Raw genomic sequence first — 14,521 nt, 5'->3', positions numbered from 1 at the left:
ATATTAGCCAGCCTGGATGTGTTTTGTCCTCATAAAAGCTGCCCCAGTCCTCTATTTTCTTTAAACTCTTCTCCATCTCCGACGAGCAGAAAGGCTTGAGATTCCCTCCCAGTGAGGGCTGGGAGAGACACCAGCGACCCCTGTGACCTTGATCAGCAATAAAAGGCAGGTACAGAAGATGGATGGACGGTTGGATAGACACGTTTTCATTGCTAACTGCCCAATGAAGCGGTTAGCGATTGTTAAAAAAAATTGACAGGCCAACGGTCACCTTTGACCTGTCAAGACTTAATGAAGGAACTGAAAAAGAGAAAGGCAAAAAGAGCCCCCCCTACAGGTGATAAACATCCAACACACGTCAGAGGATCTGACCCCGACCCCTGTTCAGCCAGTGAATCCAGCCACGTTATTGTTGCTTCTTCCTGTGGTTCCGTGTGGTCGGAGCAAACTTCTTTGTGTGTCTGGTGTGTATTCTGCCATAAATGGAAAACTGCAAAAACACAATGGACCTTTTTTAATCCTGCCTTTATCTTTGATCCATCTCCAGGTCACAATCCTCTAAACCTCTGTCCGTAGAGGTGTGTGTTCACTTCCCTGTGTAGTTCTCTGGTTTCTTTCCTGCACCGATGATGAATTATGGCTGTTCCTGATCCGGAGTTCCTGATCCAGAGTTTTTCCTGAAGATTGTTCATCACAAAAGGAGGCAAAGGAGAACCAGAAAGAGTTAATGCCAAGTCTACTTCCAGAGTCTAAACTCTGTCTCCTCTGTCCTTGAAAACCTGCACAGAACTGCACGTTTGTGCTTCCAGACTCAAACCATAAAGGGACCAGTGAGGGACAGAGGCAGCGCCATCAACATTGCTGTTAAGTACTAATAGATGACCACGCTGTGGCTCCGGGGGATCATTAAGCTTCAATCTGCAGCTCCGTCCTCTTCACCCCACAACCCACCTGTCTGCCAAGCTGGGCCCTGTAATCATGAAGTGATAACGCTGTAATCAGACAGCCCGCTGCCCCACAGAGGGGGTGGGTGGGGGTGGGGGGCAGCTCGCAATAAAAGTGATTAAATCCCCTTGAAGCACAAATCTAGAGGCAGCTCAGAAACCGTGAGATTCGACCCTACACTTATTTGATTCCTTAACTTAAGGGCTCAGAAATGAGTGAGGTGACTTTTTGCTCCATTTTTAAGCTGATGTTTGCACTTGTGTTCGCTGGGGTACACAAGGGTTAGGATCAGCCTTCCAGCTCACACAGATCTGCAGCTCCTCCAGAGTCCTGAAGCAGCCTTTTCTTTGCCTTTTATAGAGGAGCTAAGATTTAAATTCACAGCAGCAGAGAATTCAAACATTCATCTGAGTGTTTTGCACGGAGGGAGGCGTCCCAGGAGGGATCGGGAGTGTCTCCCTCTGATTTCTGTCTTTTTTAATGAACTTTAACACTGCAGCCTGCCCTACCAGAGGCTGCACAAGTGTTATTGATCCACTGTAGATTGCTGTGTGGAAACAGAGATGGGAACAGAGGGGCTTTCCCGTCGTTGCCGAACCAAAACAGACACAGGAAGGGCTCCCAACTGCTCAAACAGCTTGTAGTCGTTGCTCTCTGCTGTGGTTTGTATTGTTTTGTCACTTGCAAAAGAAGCAGGAGGTCATTATTTTCATCTTTCTTCTGTCTGAGGAGAGAATGTTGAGAATGGCGGCAGGTCGTCGCTGACAACAGAGTCACATCACAGAACCCTGCCTGCGATGACCCGGAGAGCTGAGGGATCCTGTGACAGCAGCGTGACATTATTCTGACAGCCACGGAGGGAAAAAGTTCTGACTGGGTGGAAACTTTTGGAAATCAAAGCTCTGCTCAACCTTCTCTTGCAACAAATGATGTGGGAAAAGATGGTGTGTGCAGCAGAGAGCACAAAAACAAAGATAACAAGCTGTTTGGTTGTCTTTTCCGAGTTGCAGGTTTTATGTTCTGAGTTGTCATTGACACACTGCTGTTGTCTCTTTGTGAATATCCGGAATGAAGATGGTTCTGAGGGTTCTCTCTCTGGTTGCCTCCCACGGTCCGAAGTAGGCGTCGATGGCCTCAGGACTGGTTTGAGAACAAACTCTGTAATCCCCGTGGGACTTATCCTCCCTGAATAAAACATTTCAGAGGCTATTTATAGTCGTTGCATTGTTTGGACAGTGTAAACGTCTCCAAAGGGAGCAAGTGTCCCACTCAAACGATATGAAAAGCAGCTGCGAGGAGGAAAACGTGCCATCAAAAAGGCAGAAATGCAGAACATGCCTCCTGCTCTGATGCCGTTCGCTCTGCTTGAACTGTCCTTTCTTTCTTGTCTTCTGCAGATTGAGGAGATTGTTACTCTCATCCAGGATGAGACTGAAGGTGTCCCCATCAGGACTGTGAAAAGCTTCATGACTAAAATCCCCAGTGTCGTTACAGGTAAGACCTCCCCCTCAACCTTTTCCCCGCCGTTGTACCCAGCTGCCGGGCCCGACAGACCACCCAACATGCTCCACAAACAGGAAGTGTCACATTTAAACTGGTAAAAATTGATCCATCCGAATCAAAAGATGTTCCAAATGTTGTTTGGTTAGCCAGACGCATGTGAGGATGCAGAGAAAAGCCACCAAGCACCGCTGCTGAAGCACGTATTGCTAGCCGCCTGCTGGGTTCTTGTCACCGTGTCGCTGCTGATTGATCCTCCCTATACTTCTGAGCAAACACAGGCACACACACACACACACACACACACACACACACACACACACACACACAAATCCTTTGTCATTCGAGGAATAGGAACACAGATATATTCAGGAAGCAAACATGGCTACTCGTGTACGAAGTTGCAGGTTCATGCTTCAGGATGACCAGAATGTATCATTGATATGTGATTACTAATAACTGAATAAAATAACATAAAATAATAGGCAGTAGCAACTTATTGATTCCCGACTGCTCTAAATGTCAGAAAGAAGGTCAACATAAGTGTTTGGGGGAAAAAAAACAGAGAACTCAACAAAGCAGAACCCTCCTACTGCCAGGGTGCCCGTAGGCAAGACAATCAACCCCCGACAGGCACAGCTCACACTGGAGAAGGGGTGTGTGTGTGTGTGTGTGTATGAATAAGTGTGACAGCCTTTGTTACTCAGATCTTTGTATTTAAATCACTTTGAATGGACAGAGCAGCAGTGGATGAGTGGAGCCGAGGCCATTAACTTTCTCTTCCTCTCACGTTTGCATTTATGGGAAAAAAGGGCATTTTCCCAATATGCCATAAGCAAAGTACATCAATAAACACAATTACTCCTGCAGTGGACGGATGCGGCTGGAACGCTGGCAGCTGAGTGGTGAGAGTGAGGAAGCTAATGAATGATGACAGATTAAACGCCGCCTCCCTGGGGACTCGACAGAAGGAAGCCCAGATGAGCTGATACCCTATCCCCGCCGTGAAAGCTCTCAGCATGTTATAGCAACATAAAATATTGTCCCACCTCTAAATATTCTGAGCGTTAAGTGGTGGTGTGATGCTGTAGGCGAGCTACACAGCGGGTGTTGATGCTGAACAGTTTCAACCACATTTTCTAACATTCCCTTTAATAGGAGGCCGCGGAATTGATGCTCTTTTGGAAATTGTGTTCCCAGGTGCGGATATTGTTCAGTGGTTGATGAAGAATCTGTCTATTGAGGATCCAGGTACGTTTCTTCACACAGCGTGAACGGCCGTTAAAAAGAAATGATCGTCAACAACAACGAGCATTTCCATCTTCTCATCAGCAAAAGTAGTCCTGTGATGAGGCTTTTTTTATTTATTTTTATTTTTTTCAAAACGAGGCGGGAGCGCTCTGGTGGAGCTCCGCACATCTTAGGTCAGTGCAGATTTCTCTGAATCTGCGATAACCATCAGAACCTTTAGCCGCGTCGGCTGGTCTGGGATGTGAGGGAGGCGTAGCTGAGGTGATATTCAGCAGGATGCCGCCTCATATTTCATCCCCGCTGGGATCTGTTCTCTCCACAGCTGAGGCCATGCACATCGGCAGCCTGATAGCCGCCCAGGGGTACTTCTTCCCTATTTCAGATCACGTCCTCACCCTCAAAGATGATGGCACCTTCTATCGTTTTCAGGTGAGCAGGCGATGAGCTGGCAGGTATCCAGACATCCGCAATCCTGTTTTCAAAGGGTCGAGACGGTGACACGGAATTTATGTCTCTCCCAGTCTTGACATTTGTTCAGAAATTCTCCAACTCTTTGGTCTCGACCTGCAAAGAGGAGTTTTCCCTCTGGGGCCCAGGATGCTGTCTTATCAGGCTAAACCGGCGAAATGGGCCCCATCAGCATCCGCCACTGTTCACAAACACCGTTTGTGTTTAACCCTTGCGTGGTGTTCGGGTCTGTGGGACCCATTTTCACTTTTTATTAAAAGAAAAATGATAAAATTAATTAATTAAAACCTTGCTTCACTTGTAAATTTGTTTCCACTCATATCTTGATTCTAATTGATTTTCTTTATTATGTTTTAAATAATAAGTTATAAATGTGACCTAACAAAGGTAAAGGGCAAATATTAACCATATATATTGTTTATACTGCTTGTAATTGGGTTAAGGTAAACATCTGTTCAGTATTTTAACATGAAAGTGTTTGATTGTGAAGCATTAAAAGCCACAAAATGCAACTTGTCCATCAGAGCCACAAACGCTGGCTGAGTAACAACAATATGAACATTACACAAGGGTTAAGTTAGAAAGAAAGCTGGTCTCTTAATTTTACGCGCTATGCGGCGCGATCCACACATTTTTTTTGGTCCCCAGATAAATATGAAAATTGCTGCTTTGAAACAGCTCCACCTAATCCCCTTGCTGCTGCTGCACACGGAGCCCATCAGGGTTCATCTTTCATGAAGACCCCAATCATTTCCTGAAGATTACGCTTCCTCTCGCCAACTTACATGACAAGAATCTTGATCTGGAGCATAGAACCGGACCGTTCTCTTCTTCTGCAGCGTTGTTTTTGGATCCTGGGATCCAATTAAAAGTGATCGGTGATCTGCTGAAATATTCATCGAGCTAACAAGGGAAACAGATCCCCATTGGGTGGGTGGGGGGGAAGAGGCCTGACAGAAAGACAAAGTGTAGTTGAGCATTCCCTGGAATTATCAGGGGACATGAAAGGAAAGCAGGCAGATATTTTACCCACTTACACTCCTCAGAGATGAGACGGTGGAGATGAAATCCGAGATTCATTATGCAAGTCTGTTTTATCTGAATTAAATAGAGGAAAAAAGGGTTTTCATATTCATCACCCGGGAGCAGCCGGGGCAACATTAGAATCCTCTTCCTCCTCACTGAGATTTGGTGGAAGAGTGAGTCTCCACCGCCGTCGGAGGAGCGGTTTAATTAAACCAGACAGCGGTGCACGCCACCAAAGTCTGACCTCGGGTCTCCCCCAATTCGCAGTGAAGCGGTGACAGGAAGGAAGCGGTGAAGGAGGAGCGTTGCTGTTTACCGAAACAGCAACGCTCCATGAAGATAATCAGCATTCATTTGCATTTCATTTCCCAGACAAATTAATTGCAAAACAAAGAGGAAAACAGACCAGGAAACACAGAACAATTAGCATCATGTAAACCCCCCCCCAACAACAAAACATGAGCTTAATTCCATCATTCAGCAGCAGTAATAAAGAAAAAGGCTGGCAGCATCTGCTGGTTTTATAGCTCTTCTTCCCTTTTTTAATTGTAATCTTTGCATCTGTTTATTTATTGGTTCATTCATCACACACCCCTGCAGCATCCCAGGACGCCCCCTTACTGCCCGATAAAGTTTCAGGAGCCAGCTGTTCTGAGCCCACTCAGCGGCCATGAGTATAAAACTCTCATGACTGCTCTGAGTGGTGTGAGGTGATCACGCTCGGCTCTGACCCAGAACAAGGACGGCGGCCTGCTGGAGGTCGTCCTCTCTGTAGGAAAGTTCCGAGAGCGCCGCTGCCCCATGTGAGGGACGCTCGCTATTTTTTACTTTGCCTGCTTCATGAAAATCTCTTCTCGTTCGTTTTCCTGCCAGGCACCATATTTCTGGCCTTCCCACTGCTGGGAACCAGAGAACACCGACTACGGTAAGAGCCTTGAAGTAAATCGTTGACATTTTGACATAATCCTCTTTACCCAGAATCTTTGGACATTTGTGTCCAATATTTCTATATTATGCTGGGTAAAATACCTCCGATGTTCCCCAAAAGAGAAAGATACACACCTGGGATAGTCTAGAAAACAGAGCCTTTAAGTTTCACCTTTTTTTTTTTTGATACACATTTTTAGTACAAATTGACAAAATCGTAAAGCAGACTTTTTTCCAAATTAAAAACTTGTCAAGGAGAGCTTTTACCACATAAACTGTCTTTGACTGATTTAATTTACTGACTAATCTGGACCTCTGGGGGCGGCTGTAAAGTTTGACACACCCGGATTTAAATAAAACACCCCGTCGCTCGGATGGGGGGTGGCCAGGAATAGTGGAGCCACGACGCACCCGTCCACTTCCTGTCTGTGCGTCCTGTCACACACATCAGTGTTTTTTCCTCCCTTCACCAGCTCGCCGTAAAACCTCTGAAACTGACGGTGCGGGTCAGGCAAGGGGAAGCGAGGGGGGTTTTATCGGCGATGGGGGATTCACGGATGGGTGGATGAATGGAGGTGCAGAACAGGTTTACTGATAAATCCCTGTTTTCCATTGTCCCTGTGTCCCACTCAGCCATCTACCTGTGCAAGAGGACCATGCAGAACAAAACCAGGCTGGACCTGGCGGATTATGAGGCGGTGAGTGCCGGACTCTGATACATCTGTATTGATCTGTGTGTCAAGCCTGACGCAAGGAGACGCAGCACTGTGTAAAGGTCACATCTCTGTCTCACTGTGTGCGTGTGTGTGTGTCAGAGAGAGATGATGGCAAATATTTCTCCACCATTTTTGCCCTTTTTGACCACACTGCATCTCCGTCCCACCAGGAAAACCTGGCCAGGCTGCAGAGAGCCTTTGCTAGGAAGTGGGAGTTCATCTACATGCAGGCTGAGGCCCAGGTCAAGTGAGTCAGCCCTGCTGCCATGGCAACACGCACTACACAGAAACTACACAGCACAGGTCACACACACACCTCAGATAAACAATGCAGGCGCCGCCCACTGTGACCCCTCCATCCCGAGTGGTGATTATTCCCAACACACTGGGCTGAAATGCAATTTCCCACAATTCCATGAGCTGTGGGGGCAGCTGAGGTCGAGTGTTCTGTGATGGTCGGGTGACACGACGCTACAGTGATGAATGTGACGCTGCTACACGCAGAGACAGATGTATGATGCAGCGACGGAAGCTGCCAAACTTATTGGAGTTGATTGAATAATGAAAGATTTATTACACCATGAATGTCGTTTTCGGCCTTTTGTCAGACAAATGCTCCTCTTGCAGGGACACTATACATCAAATATATTAAATACAGAGAAATAAAGCAGAAATTAAAAAAAGAAGATATTAAAGTTTGACTAGATTTCATTAGTTGCGTGAGTCATCAAGCGAAGCCTCTTCATCCGACAGAGAGGTCGCCGGGTCAGGTCTGAGCGGCGCTGTGGTTTAACACTAATTGACGGCTCCCTAATCTCCTAAATTCCTGCCGTCTCATCCTTCCACCCCAGTTAAACTGCGCTGATGACAGCAAAGCTGCTGCAGTTCTCACAGCAGCTTATCTCACCCGCAGGATCGACAGGAAGAAAGATAAAACCGAGAGGAAGATCCTGGACAGCCAGGAGAGAGCCTTCTGGGACGTCCACAGGCCTGTGGTGAGCCGTCCACACGCACCCCCTCTGCCTCACCCCGCCAGTGCACCCAGAGACTGTGGGAACCATCTAAGATGTGTAATCTGCTCTCTTTTCTCAAGCCTGGATGTGTGAACACAACAGAGATGGATATCAGAAAATGTAGACGCATGAAGAACCCTCACAGAGTCAAAAAGGTAAACGCCCCACCAACTGCCACGGCGGCGTGCCGCGCGCTCGTAACGGGAAAATGACGGTTGTCTGTTACGTCCCTTGCTTCTCCTGTGGTGGCCCTCGAATGGCCCAGTCAGTGTACAGTGTAGCAGAGGAGGGGCCGCAATCTCAGAGCCCGGTGCACACACCCTCGCATCAGTGCAGGAAAGACACCAAGGAGGACGTGGAGAAGGAGGTAGAAACCAGAGCCGCCGCGTCCGTATTTGTTGCTAACGCTGGTTAGAGTCCTCACACAGACTCTTCTCCTCCCTCAGATCTTCTTCCTGAACGCCCAGCTCGATCGCCACTGCCTGAAAATGTCCAAAGTTGCCGAAAGGTAAAGCAGACGAGCCCCGTTATGAAGAGCCTGTGGGATCTTTATCTTTTTTAATCTCTTCGCTCTGTTAGAATGAGAGACTTCCTGTCTCCTCGTTGTCTCAGCTGGTCAATAATCGATCCAAAGCGCTCTCCTCTCGCTCCCCTGCTGCTTCTCATGCGGCAGAGCTCGTTCGAGTTGGAGCCTCTGACACCTCTGAATGGACGTTGGTTTGGGACGTAATATGAGTGGCAGGGCTTCCCTCAGAGGGGAGCAGAGATCACCGCTAGCTGCTCTGTGTTGCTTTACCCTCCTGGCGCCACAGTTAATGATGCCAGCAGGGAGAAACGTGCAGAACACACTGCAGCGCTCTGCAGCTTCTCATTAGTGCAGATGTTTACACCTTTTCCACGTTTGGCTTCCATCACTGAGCGCCGAACCATTTAAAGTAATACTGGTTTGAACCAGTACAGTCTAACCCCAGAACTGCTCTCTAATGTTCATCTGCTTGTATAATAAGTGTTGTTCTACATTCAGTTTGATCAGCTCTGATTTTTTAGGCAGAAAATCCATTCGATCACCTCAACTGGGGTGTCATTAATGCTTGTTTGTGTGTGTGTGCTCTTGTATTTACTATGTAACGAGGACCACAAAACACGTTTCATCTACAAAGTAAGACTTTGAAAGTGACAAGTCGTCCGGTTCTTACAGCTTCAGTTGTATGTTTGAGGGTTAAGATTTGGTTTTAAAGGTAAACTTGGGGTTTAGGTCAGTGTTAGGGTGAAAGACGTGTCTTTGAAAGTCCTCGCAATGATATCAGTACAAACATCTGTGTGTGTGTGTGTGTGTGTGTGTGTGTGTGTGTGTGTGTGTGTGTGAGGGCCTGAGTGTGGATTGAGCGTCCCTTCCTGATCAAGTGCTATTGATCTCCTCAACAGGCTGAAATGTGTCTGTGACTCTCCTGATCATCCCCGTCTTTGTCTGTGTGTCAGTCTGATCAGCTACACCGAGCAGTACATAGAGTACGACCCGTTTGTGACAACGCCTGAACTGTCCAATCCGTGGCTCAGCGATGACCCCTCGCTCTGGGAGCTGGAGGCCAGGTACCGACGCAGAAACTTCGGTCTCCTCACCGTCTGGTCACCCATGTCAGGCAGTGCCGACAATAAAACGCACTCAGTCTGCATCTTGGACTTTCTGCTTCTGCACTGAAGGGATGTTAAATGCTGCCGAATGACATTTATCATTTTTTGCTGCTTCACTTTGGGGTCTGGCGCTTTGAGAAGTCTGATAAATGCCATTTGATGTGACCTCCCCTTTCATTTTCATTAGCTGTTTTGCTAGTTTTGTTGCGTTATCTCTGGCTAAAGTGGCTCCAGGCTTCGTTATCTGCTGTCGACCACTGACTGGACCCTGCTGCAAGCATCCCCAGCAGCCTTTGATACTTTTTAAAATGGAAATATTTCCTGTCTCAACAACAGCTTCAGCTCATTTGACCACATCTGCCACAAAGATTTGACAATATAAAATTAAATAAATCTTAAAATCCTCTCATACAAATCCTGGCACATTTAAATCCTCAAGGCAGGCTTCATCGACATGTTTTAACTGAGTTTCTCCCCCCACACTTCCTAGTAAAGAGCCCAGCCAGCAGCGAGTAAAGAAGTGGGGCTTTTCTCTGGAGGAGGCCCTGAAGGACCCAGCGGGACAGGAGCTTTTCCTCAAGTTCCTGGAGTCAGAGTTCAGCTCGGAAAACCTGCGGTGAGCCCACGAGAAGCAGGAAGGATCCTGGGAGAGGTGTCAGAAAGACCAGGAGAAGTTTTACATCCATCATCCATGAAACTAATATTTCCTTTTGCATCCTTATATATACATTTATATTTTACTCGCTGACATTTGACTTTGGTGAAACTTTAAAGCTGCTCAGCAGCAGGAGTCTGAAAATAACAGAGCTTTCTTTGGCTTCACTGCCGCTCCAGCCCACCAGCTCAACCCACTGCCGCTGCATTAACAGCCAAAAAGTGAAAGTTTTAAAAGGGATTGGCTATGGAAACAGCCCGCTGTCATTTCCAAACCCCCTAAAAGTCTTCTATTGTTCCCAAAGATTTGCGCTCTGACGGGACCAAAATGACCTTCAGATGACACCATCCCCGCTGTCAGTCAGTGGAAACCCACGCTCTGCTTCTCCTGTCAGGGTTCCCATTAAATAGGGATCCATTTCCTGTTTAGATTCAGGTCAGGTTGGAGCCTGCAGTCATCTCCCAGGTTCTGCTCCTACATGTAAGATAAACACTTACACGCTTTCAGACACATCCAGGCCTCCAGCATCAACGATAATATCACAGCCAGCAAACAGCAGCAGCCGCAACGGCAGCATAATCACAAGTGTCGGCACCGCAGGTGGCGGCGTGTAGCTGTTAGCTGTGACTACCGCCTCTACTGGCCATAATCAGTACTACATGTATAATAGCTGCGCACTGACCTGTCGACCTTTGACCCCACTGACCCGCTCTCCTCCCCATATCAGCCTGGTTCTGCTCAAGGCTTCAAGGGGAGTTTTTTCTCGCCACTGTGGTTTGCTGGGGGCCAGGTCCTGGGATTCTGTAACACACCTAGAGACAATTTTTGTACACTAACATGAACTGAATTGATATAGAGCTTGTTTTTTTTTAATTTTTTTAAAATATTTTCCTCCACAATTTATGTATAAATGCTAAAATTATGGATGGATGGATGATGGATGGATGGATGATGGATGTGTAGCTTCCGTTCTAACCAACAACAGTGATTGCTTTACACGTGGCTCCTCCTTGGTGCTGCAGTTTCTGGTTGGCGGTCCAGGACCTGAAGAGAATGCCCCAGCACGATGTGACGCAGAGGGTGGAGGACATCTGGGCCGAGTTCCTGGCTGAGGGAGCGCCCAGCCCCATCAATCTGGACTCCCACAGCTACGAGCGCACCAGTCAGAACCTGAAGGACCCCGGGCGGTACAGCTACGAGGACGCTCAGGTCGGCACCAAGCCGTTTACCTGCTCGCATTCATCCTGATAAACAGCATTCCTGTCAGATCAGTGTCGAGCCTTTTTAAATGCATCGATCTCACTCGTCATTTCTTCTCCTTCTTCAGGACCACATCTATAAACTGATGAAGAGCGACAGCTATGCACGCTTCCTGCGCTCGAACGTGTACCAGGACCTGCTGACGGCCAGGAAGAAAGTAAGGCTGGCGGCCCGGCGCCGGGCTGCTCGCTTCCTGCTCACTTCCTCCACTCCTTCATCCGATTTAACGCAGTCATGACAGTGAACGTGATCTCGCTGGTTTAACGTGGCCACAACAACAAATTGCTTTAACTTCTACGAACAAGCGAGCGGGTAAATGCCACCTCCAGCTGAAGGTGCCTCTGACCTTCTCTCCTTTTCCTTTGCAGCCTGAAACAGAGCAGGGTCGACGCACCTCGCTGGAGAAGTTCACTCGCAGCGTGGTGAGCGTGATTATTGACCAGTCCCAACCTTCGGTATTACAGGGTAGACGTGACGTTACCGAGTCGTCAGGAGGAGAGAAGAGGGAGATTTGTCAGTGCAGAGCTTTGATCAGCCGACTTAATGAGTCGTGATTATTTTTCTCCCTTTTCGAAATAATAAAAAAAAATCAACTGCAGAATCACTAAATATCCACTAGACTTAAAAGGTAAAAAACAACAACACACAACTATGGAGAAAGATGATCATTCAATTATGTTACAAAAGCAGCGATCAAAAATCTAAAATAAAAATATGACGATCACAAAAATGCACGTGTTTCTTGTGCACGTCCGCTGTTAAAATGCACTTTAATTCATTTTTTCCCCCCAAACAATGAATCATGTGTGTTGTGTAACCGGCAGAATCTGGATCGTTAAGCCTGACATATGCAATATATCTTCACCTCTCCAGGGAAAGACGGGCAAACGTCTGACGGGCCTCATGCAGTCGTCCTGACCAGGCCTGGACTGACACGGAGGAAGGCCCAGAAGAACCTTTCACCAGTGGCAAAGATGTGGAAGAAGCCTCCAGGGAGGAGGGTGAGGAGCCAATACTGCCATTCTGGACCACCAGCAGGTCTGGATCACCTCAGAGGGACTGACATCATGCAATAAGTCACCAGGCCTGACCTCAGGACGGCGCTGTCTGTGTCCATACAAACTCCTTCTCATCACACCCAGAAGCCTGGACGTGCAGGCGCGGTTCTCTCCTCTCACCCGTGTTAATGTGGTGGCTGACGTGACGTCAACGTGGAATGCTTGAATGCAAATGAGACTTAGATTACCGCTGTAGCTGTCTGTTTTAATCTCAGATCATTCACCAGGATATTAAAGGGAACAGTAGAAATGGACTCTGATCAGCCCGCTGAGATGGCCCGTGTGTGTCCATCAGGGATTCTGTTCCTTAAAATGTATCTTTACACTTACGATATTTATTATATATTCTGTTTTAATTTGATTATGGACATGTTATTCTGCTGGAACAGCACTGCTTCGCCGTAGTTAGTAGTTCCAACAGGTTAAAAAGAACTAATTGATGTTTAAATCAGCAGCAGCTGTTTAAAAGAAAAAAGTCTTAAGCATGTACAGAGCTCTGCTCTTTTATTTATTTATTTAACTTCGGGGGGAAGACTAAATTCATATTCCTTGTGTATTTTAAGGCAGTTGGAGATTTGCAGGTGTACAAGATGGCGACAGAAATGAGGATGAGGGGTTCTGTCCTTCATTACATTCCACTTCAGATGGACCTCGCAATATTCTTCACCTCGTGTAAAGAGCCTAATAAAAAGAGAATGCAAAGACAAAAACGGCATTATTTGTGTCACACATGCGCGCCACCGGAAGTGAGCAAAAGTGTGGTGACACGTCGCTCTCTAGAGCATCAGGAAGGCAGGTGCAGGTGAGTGAACCCGGGACCGCGCGGGCTCCTCCAGGCCTTATAACAAGGAGATGTGGCTCCATCTAGTGGGGGTTACGTGTAATGCAGGTGAGGATTAAGGTCGTTTGCAGTTTTTAAAACGGTCCAAAATAAGTTATAGCTTAACATGGAGATGGTCTTCACTCAGAGGTTTATTTCCAACACCACAGCCATCGTTAAACACGTGACATCAACCAGAGTATATTCTAGCCACACTGTGCAGAACACCCAGTGAAACAATGTCCTACAGAAGCCTTGTACCTTCAGTTTTAACCGTTCTGAGTTGTGAAGGGACCCACAGCCCCTGTGAGATTGGTTTAGTAGTAAATCAAAGCTAACAGTATTTAATGGAATGTTAAAGAAGTACAGCACCCAAAAAGAGTCCTTTAAAGATCTGTGGATTTGTGTAGTCATCAAACATCAACAGGTTAGAAAACAAGGCAGGAAATTATTAGTCTGTCACAAACTTTAAATATGTAAAAGTGGATGGATGCAATTCAGAATATTAAAGCTTCCTTAACCATTTTATAGGAAACAAGGTTTATGAAGGACGGATGCTGACAGTTCTCAGGGGAAAAAACTCATTTCAAAAGGTTACATACGCAGTAAAAATCATCCGTATCCTCACAAACTCAACGCAACTCATAACATCACCGAATCTGCAGTCATTTGATCACATTAATGTTAATAGCTGTTTCAATTTGGCTGTAAAAGTAAAACTGTCACAACATTCTTTCCCCCCCAAAACAACCTTTCAACTACGCTGAAGTGTGAATGTTTTTGCCGACTCACTGTTAAGCATTAATTAATGGGATTAGCATTAGCGGTGGAAACGGCTGTTGGAGCTGCTGCGATGTGCATGAGTCCTACAGTCGAATGCCAACCGATCCCGCGTGAGACGACCGAACGGTTAAATGTGAGAGGGGGTTTGAGGATGAGGATGAGAGGAGACTCTCGGACTGGATGAAGTGACCTGACTTTACGCTGCAGCTCTTTGGCGACATGCTGTATGAATAACAGCAGAAAGGTGGCGCCAGTTAGGCGGCTGCGGCAGGACAGGAGAGCGGCTGCACTCCTCTGATCTCCAGGGCCTTGTTGAAGTGCACGTCCATGGTCTTTGAAGCTTTGGTGATCTTCAGGTTCTTCAAACAGCCTCTGAAGGATCTGCTGGTGGTGAGGGCCGCCTGGTGGACTCCAGCTGAGGGAGGAAGCAGGAACACGCAGAAACGGACATCAATATGTGCAACGTG

The 14,521-nt window shown here is 47.0% G+C and overlaps 2 protein-coding genes and 1 long non-coding RNA gene across 3 annotated transcripts in view; 1 reads left to right on the top strand and 2 right to left on the bottom strand.

The window, feature by feature from the left end:
* Window positions 1–13,161, top strand: part of LOC130516660 (regulator of G-protein signaling 6-like) — a 38,587-nt gene extending 25,426 nt beyond the window's left edge. Inside the window, exons 3-18 of the mRNA XM_057017876.1 lie at window positions 2,343–2,439; window positions 3,646–3,696; window positions 4,019–4,125; window positions 6,064–6,115; window positions 6,751–6,815; window positions 7,004–7,080; window positions 7,747–7,828; window positions 7,927–8,001; window positions 8,112–8,213; window positions 8,293–8,354; window positions 9,326–9,436; window positions 9,969–10,094; window positions 11,156–11,342; window positions 11,461–11,550; window positions 11,762–11,815; window positions 12,267–13,161. Coding sequence (XP_056873856.1) covers window positions 2,343–2,439; window positions 3,646–3,696; window positions 4,019–4,125; window positions 6,064–6,115; window positions 6,751–6,815; window positions 7,004–7,080; window positions 7,747–7,828; window positions 7,927–8,001; window positions 8,112–8,213; window positions 8,293–8,354; window positions 9,326–9,436; window positions 9,969–10,094; window positions 11,156–11,342; window positions 11,461–11,550; window positions 11,762–11,815; window positions 12,267–12,311 — 1,383 coding nt within the window. The 3' untranslated portion in view covers window positions 12,312–13,161. The remainder of the gene's footprint in view (window positions 1–2,342; window positions 2,440–3,645; window positions 3,697–4,018; window positions 4,126–6,063; window positions 6,116–6,750; window positions 6,816–7,003; window positions 7,081–7,746; window positions 7,829–7,926; window positions 8,002–8,111; window positions 8,214–8,292; window positions 8,355–9,325; window positions 9,437–9,968; window positions 10,095–11,155; window positions 11,343–11,460; window positions 11,551–11,761; window positions 11,816–12,266) is intronic.
* Window positions 7,378–8,152, bottom strand: LOC130516663 (uncharacterized). The gene is made up of 2 exons (XR_008947553.1): window positions 8,015–8,152; window positions 7,378–7,927 (listed from the first exon to the last, which is right to left on the bottom strand). It is a non-coding gene; the product is annotated as an uncharacterized LOC130516663 (long non-coding RNA).
* Window positions 13,162–13,405: 244 nt separating the features above from the next.
* lama2 (laminin, alpha 2) overlaps window positions 13,406–14,521 on the bottom strand; it is a 91,557-nt gene continuing 90,441 nt past the window's right edge. Inside the window, exon 74 of the mRNA XM_057017877.1 lies at window positions 13,406–14,469. Coding sequence (XP_056873857.1) covers window positions 14,309–14,469 — 161 coding nt within the window. The 3' untranslated portion in view covers window positions 13,406–14,308. The remainder of the gene's footprint in view (window positions 14,470–14,521) is intronic.

The sequence above is a fragment of the Takifugu flavidus genome, chromosome 19, assembly GCF_003711565.1.
Source record: "Takifugu flavidus isolate HTHZ2018 chromosome 19, ASM371156v2, whole genome shotgun sequence".
Lineage (NCBI taxonomy): Eukaryota > Metazoa > Chordata > Actinopteri > Tetraodontiformes > Tetraodontidae > Takifugu > Takifugu flavidus.
This window is presented reverse-complemented; position numbering and strand designations above follow the sequence as displayed.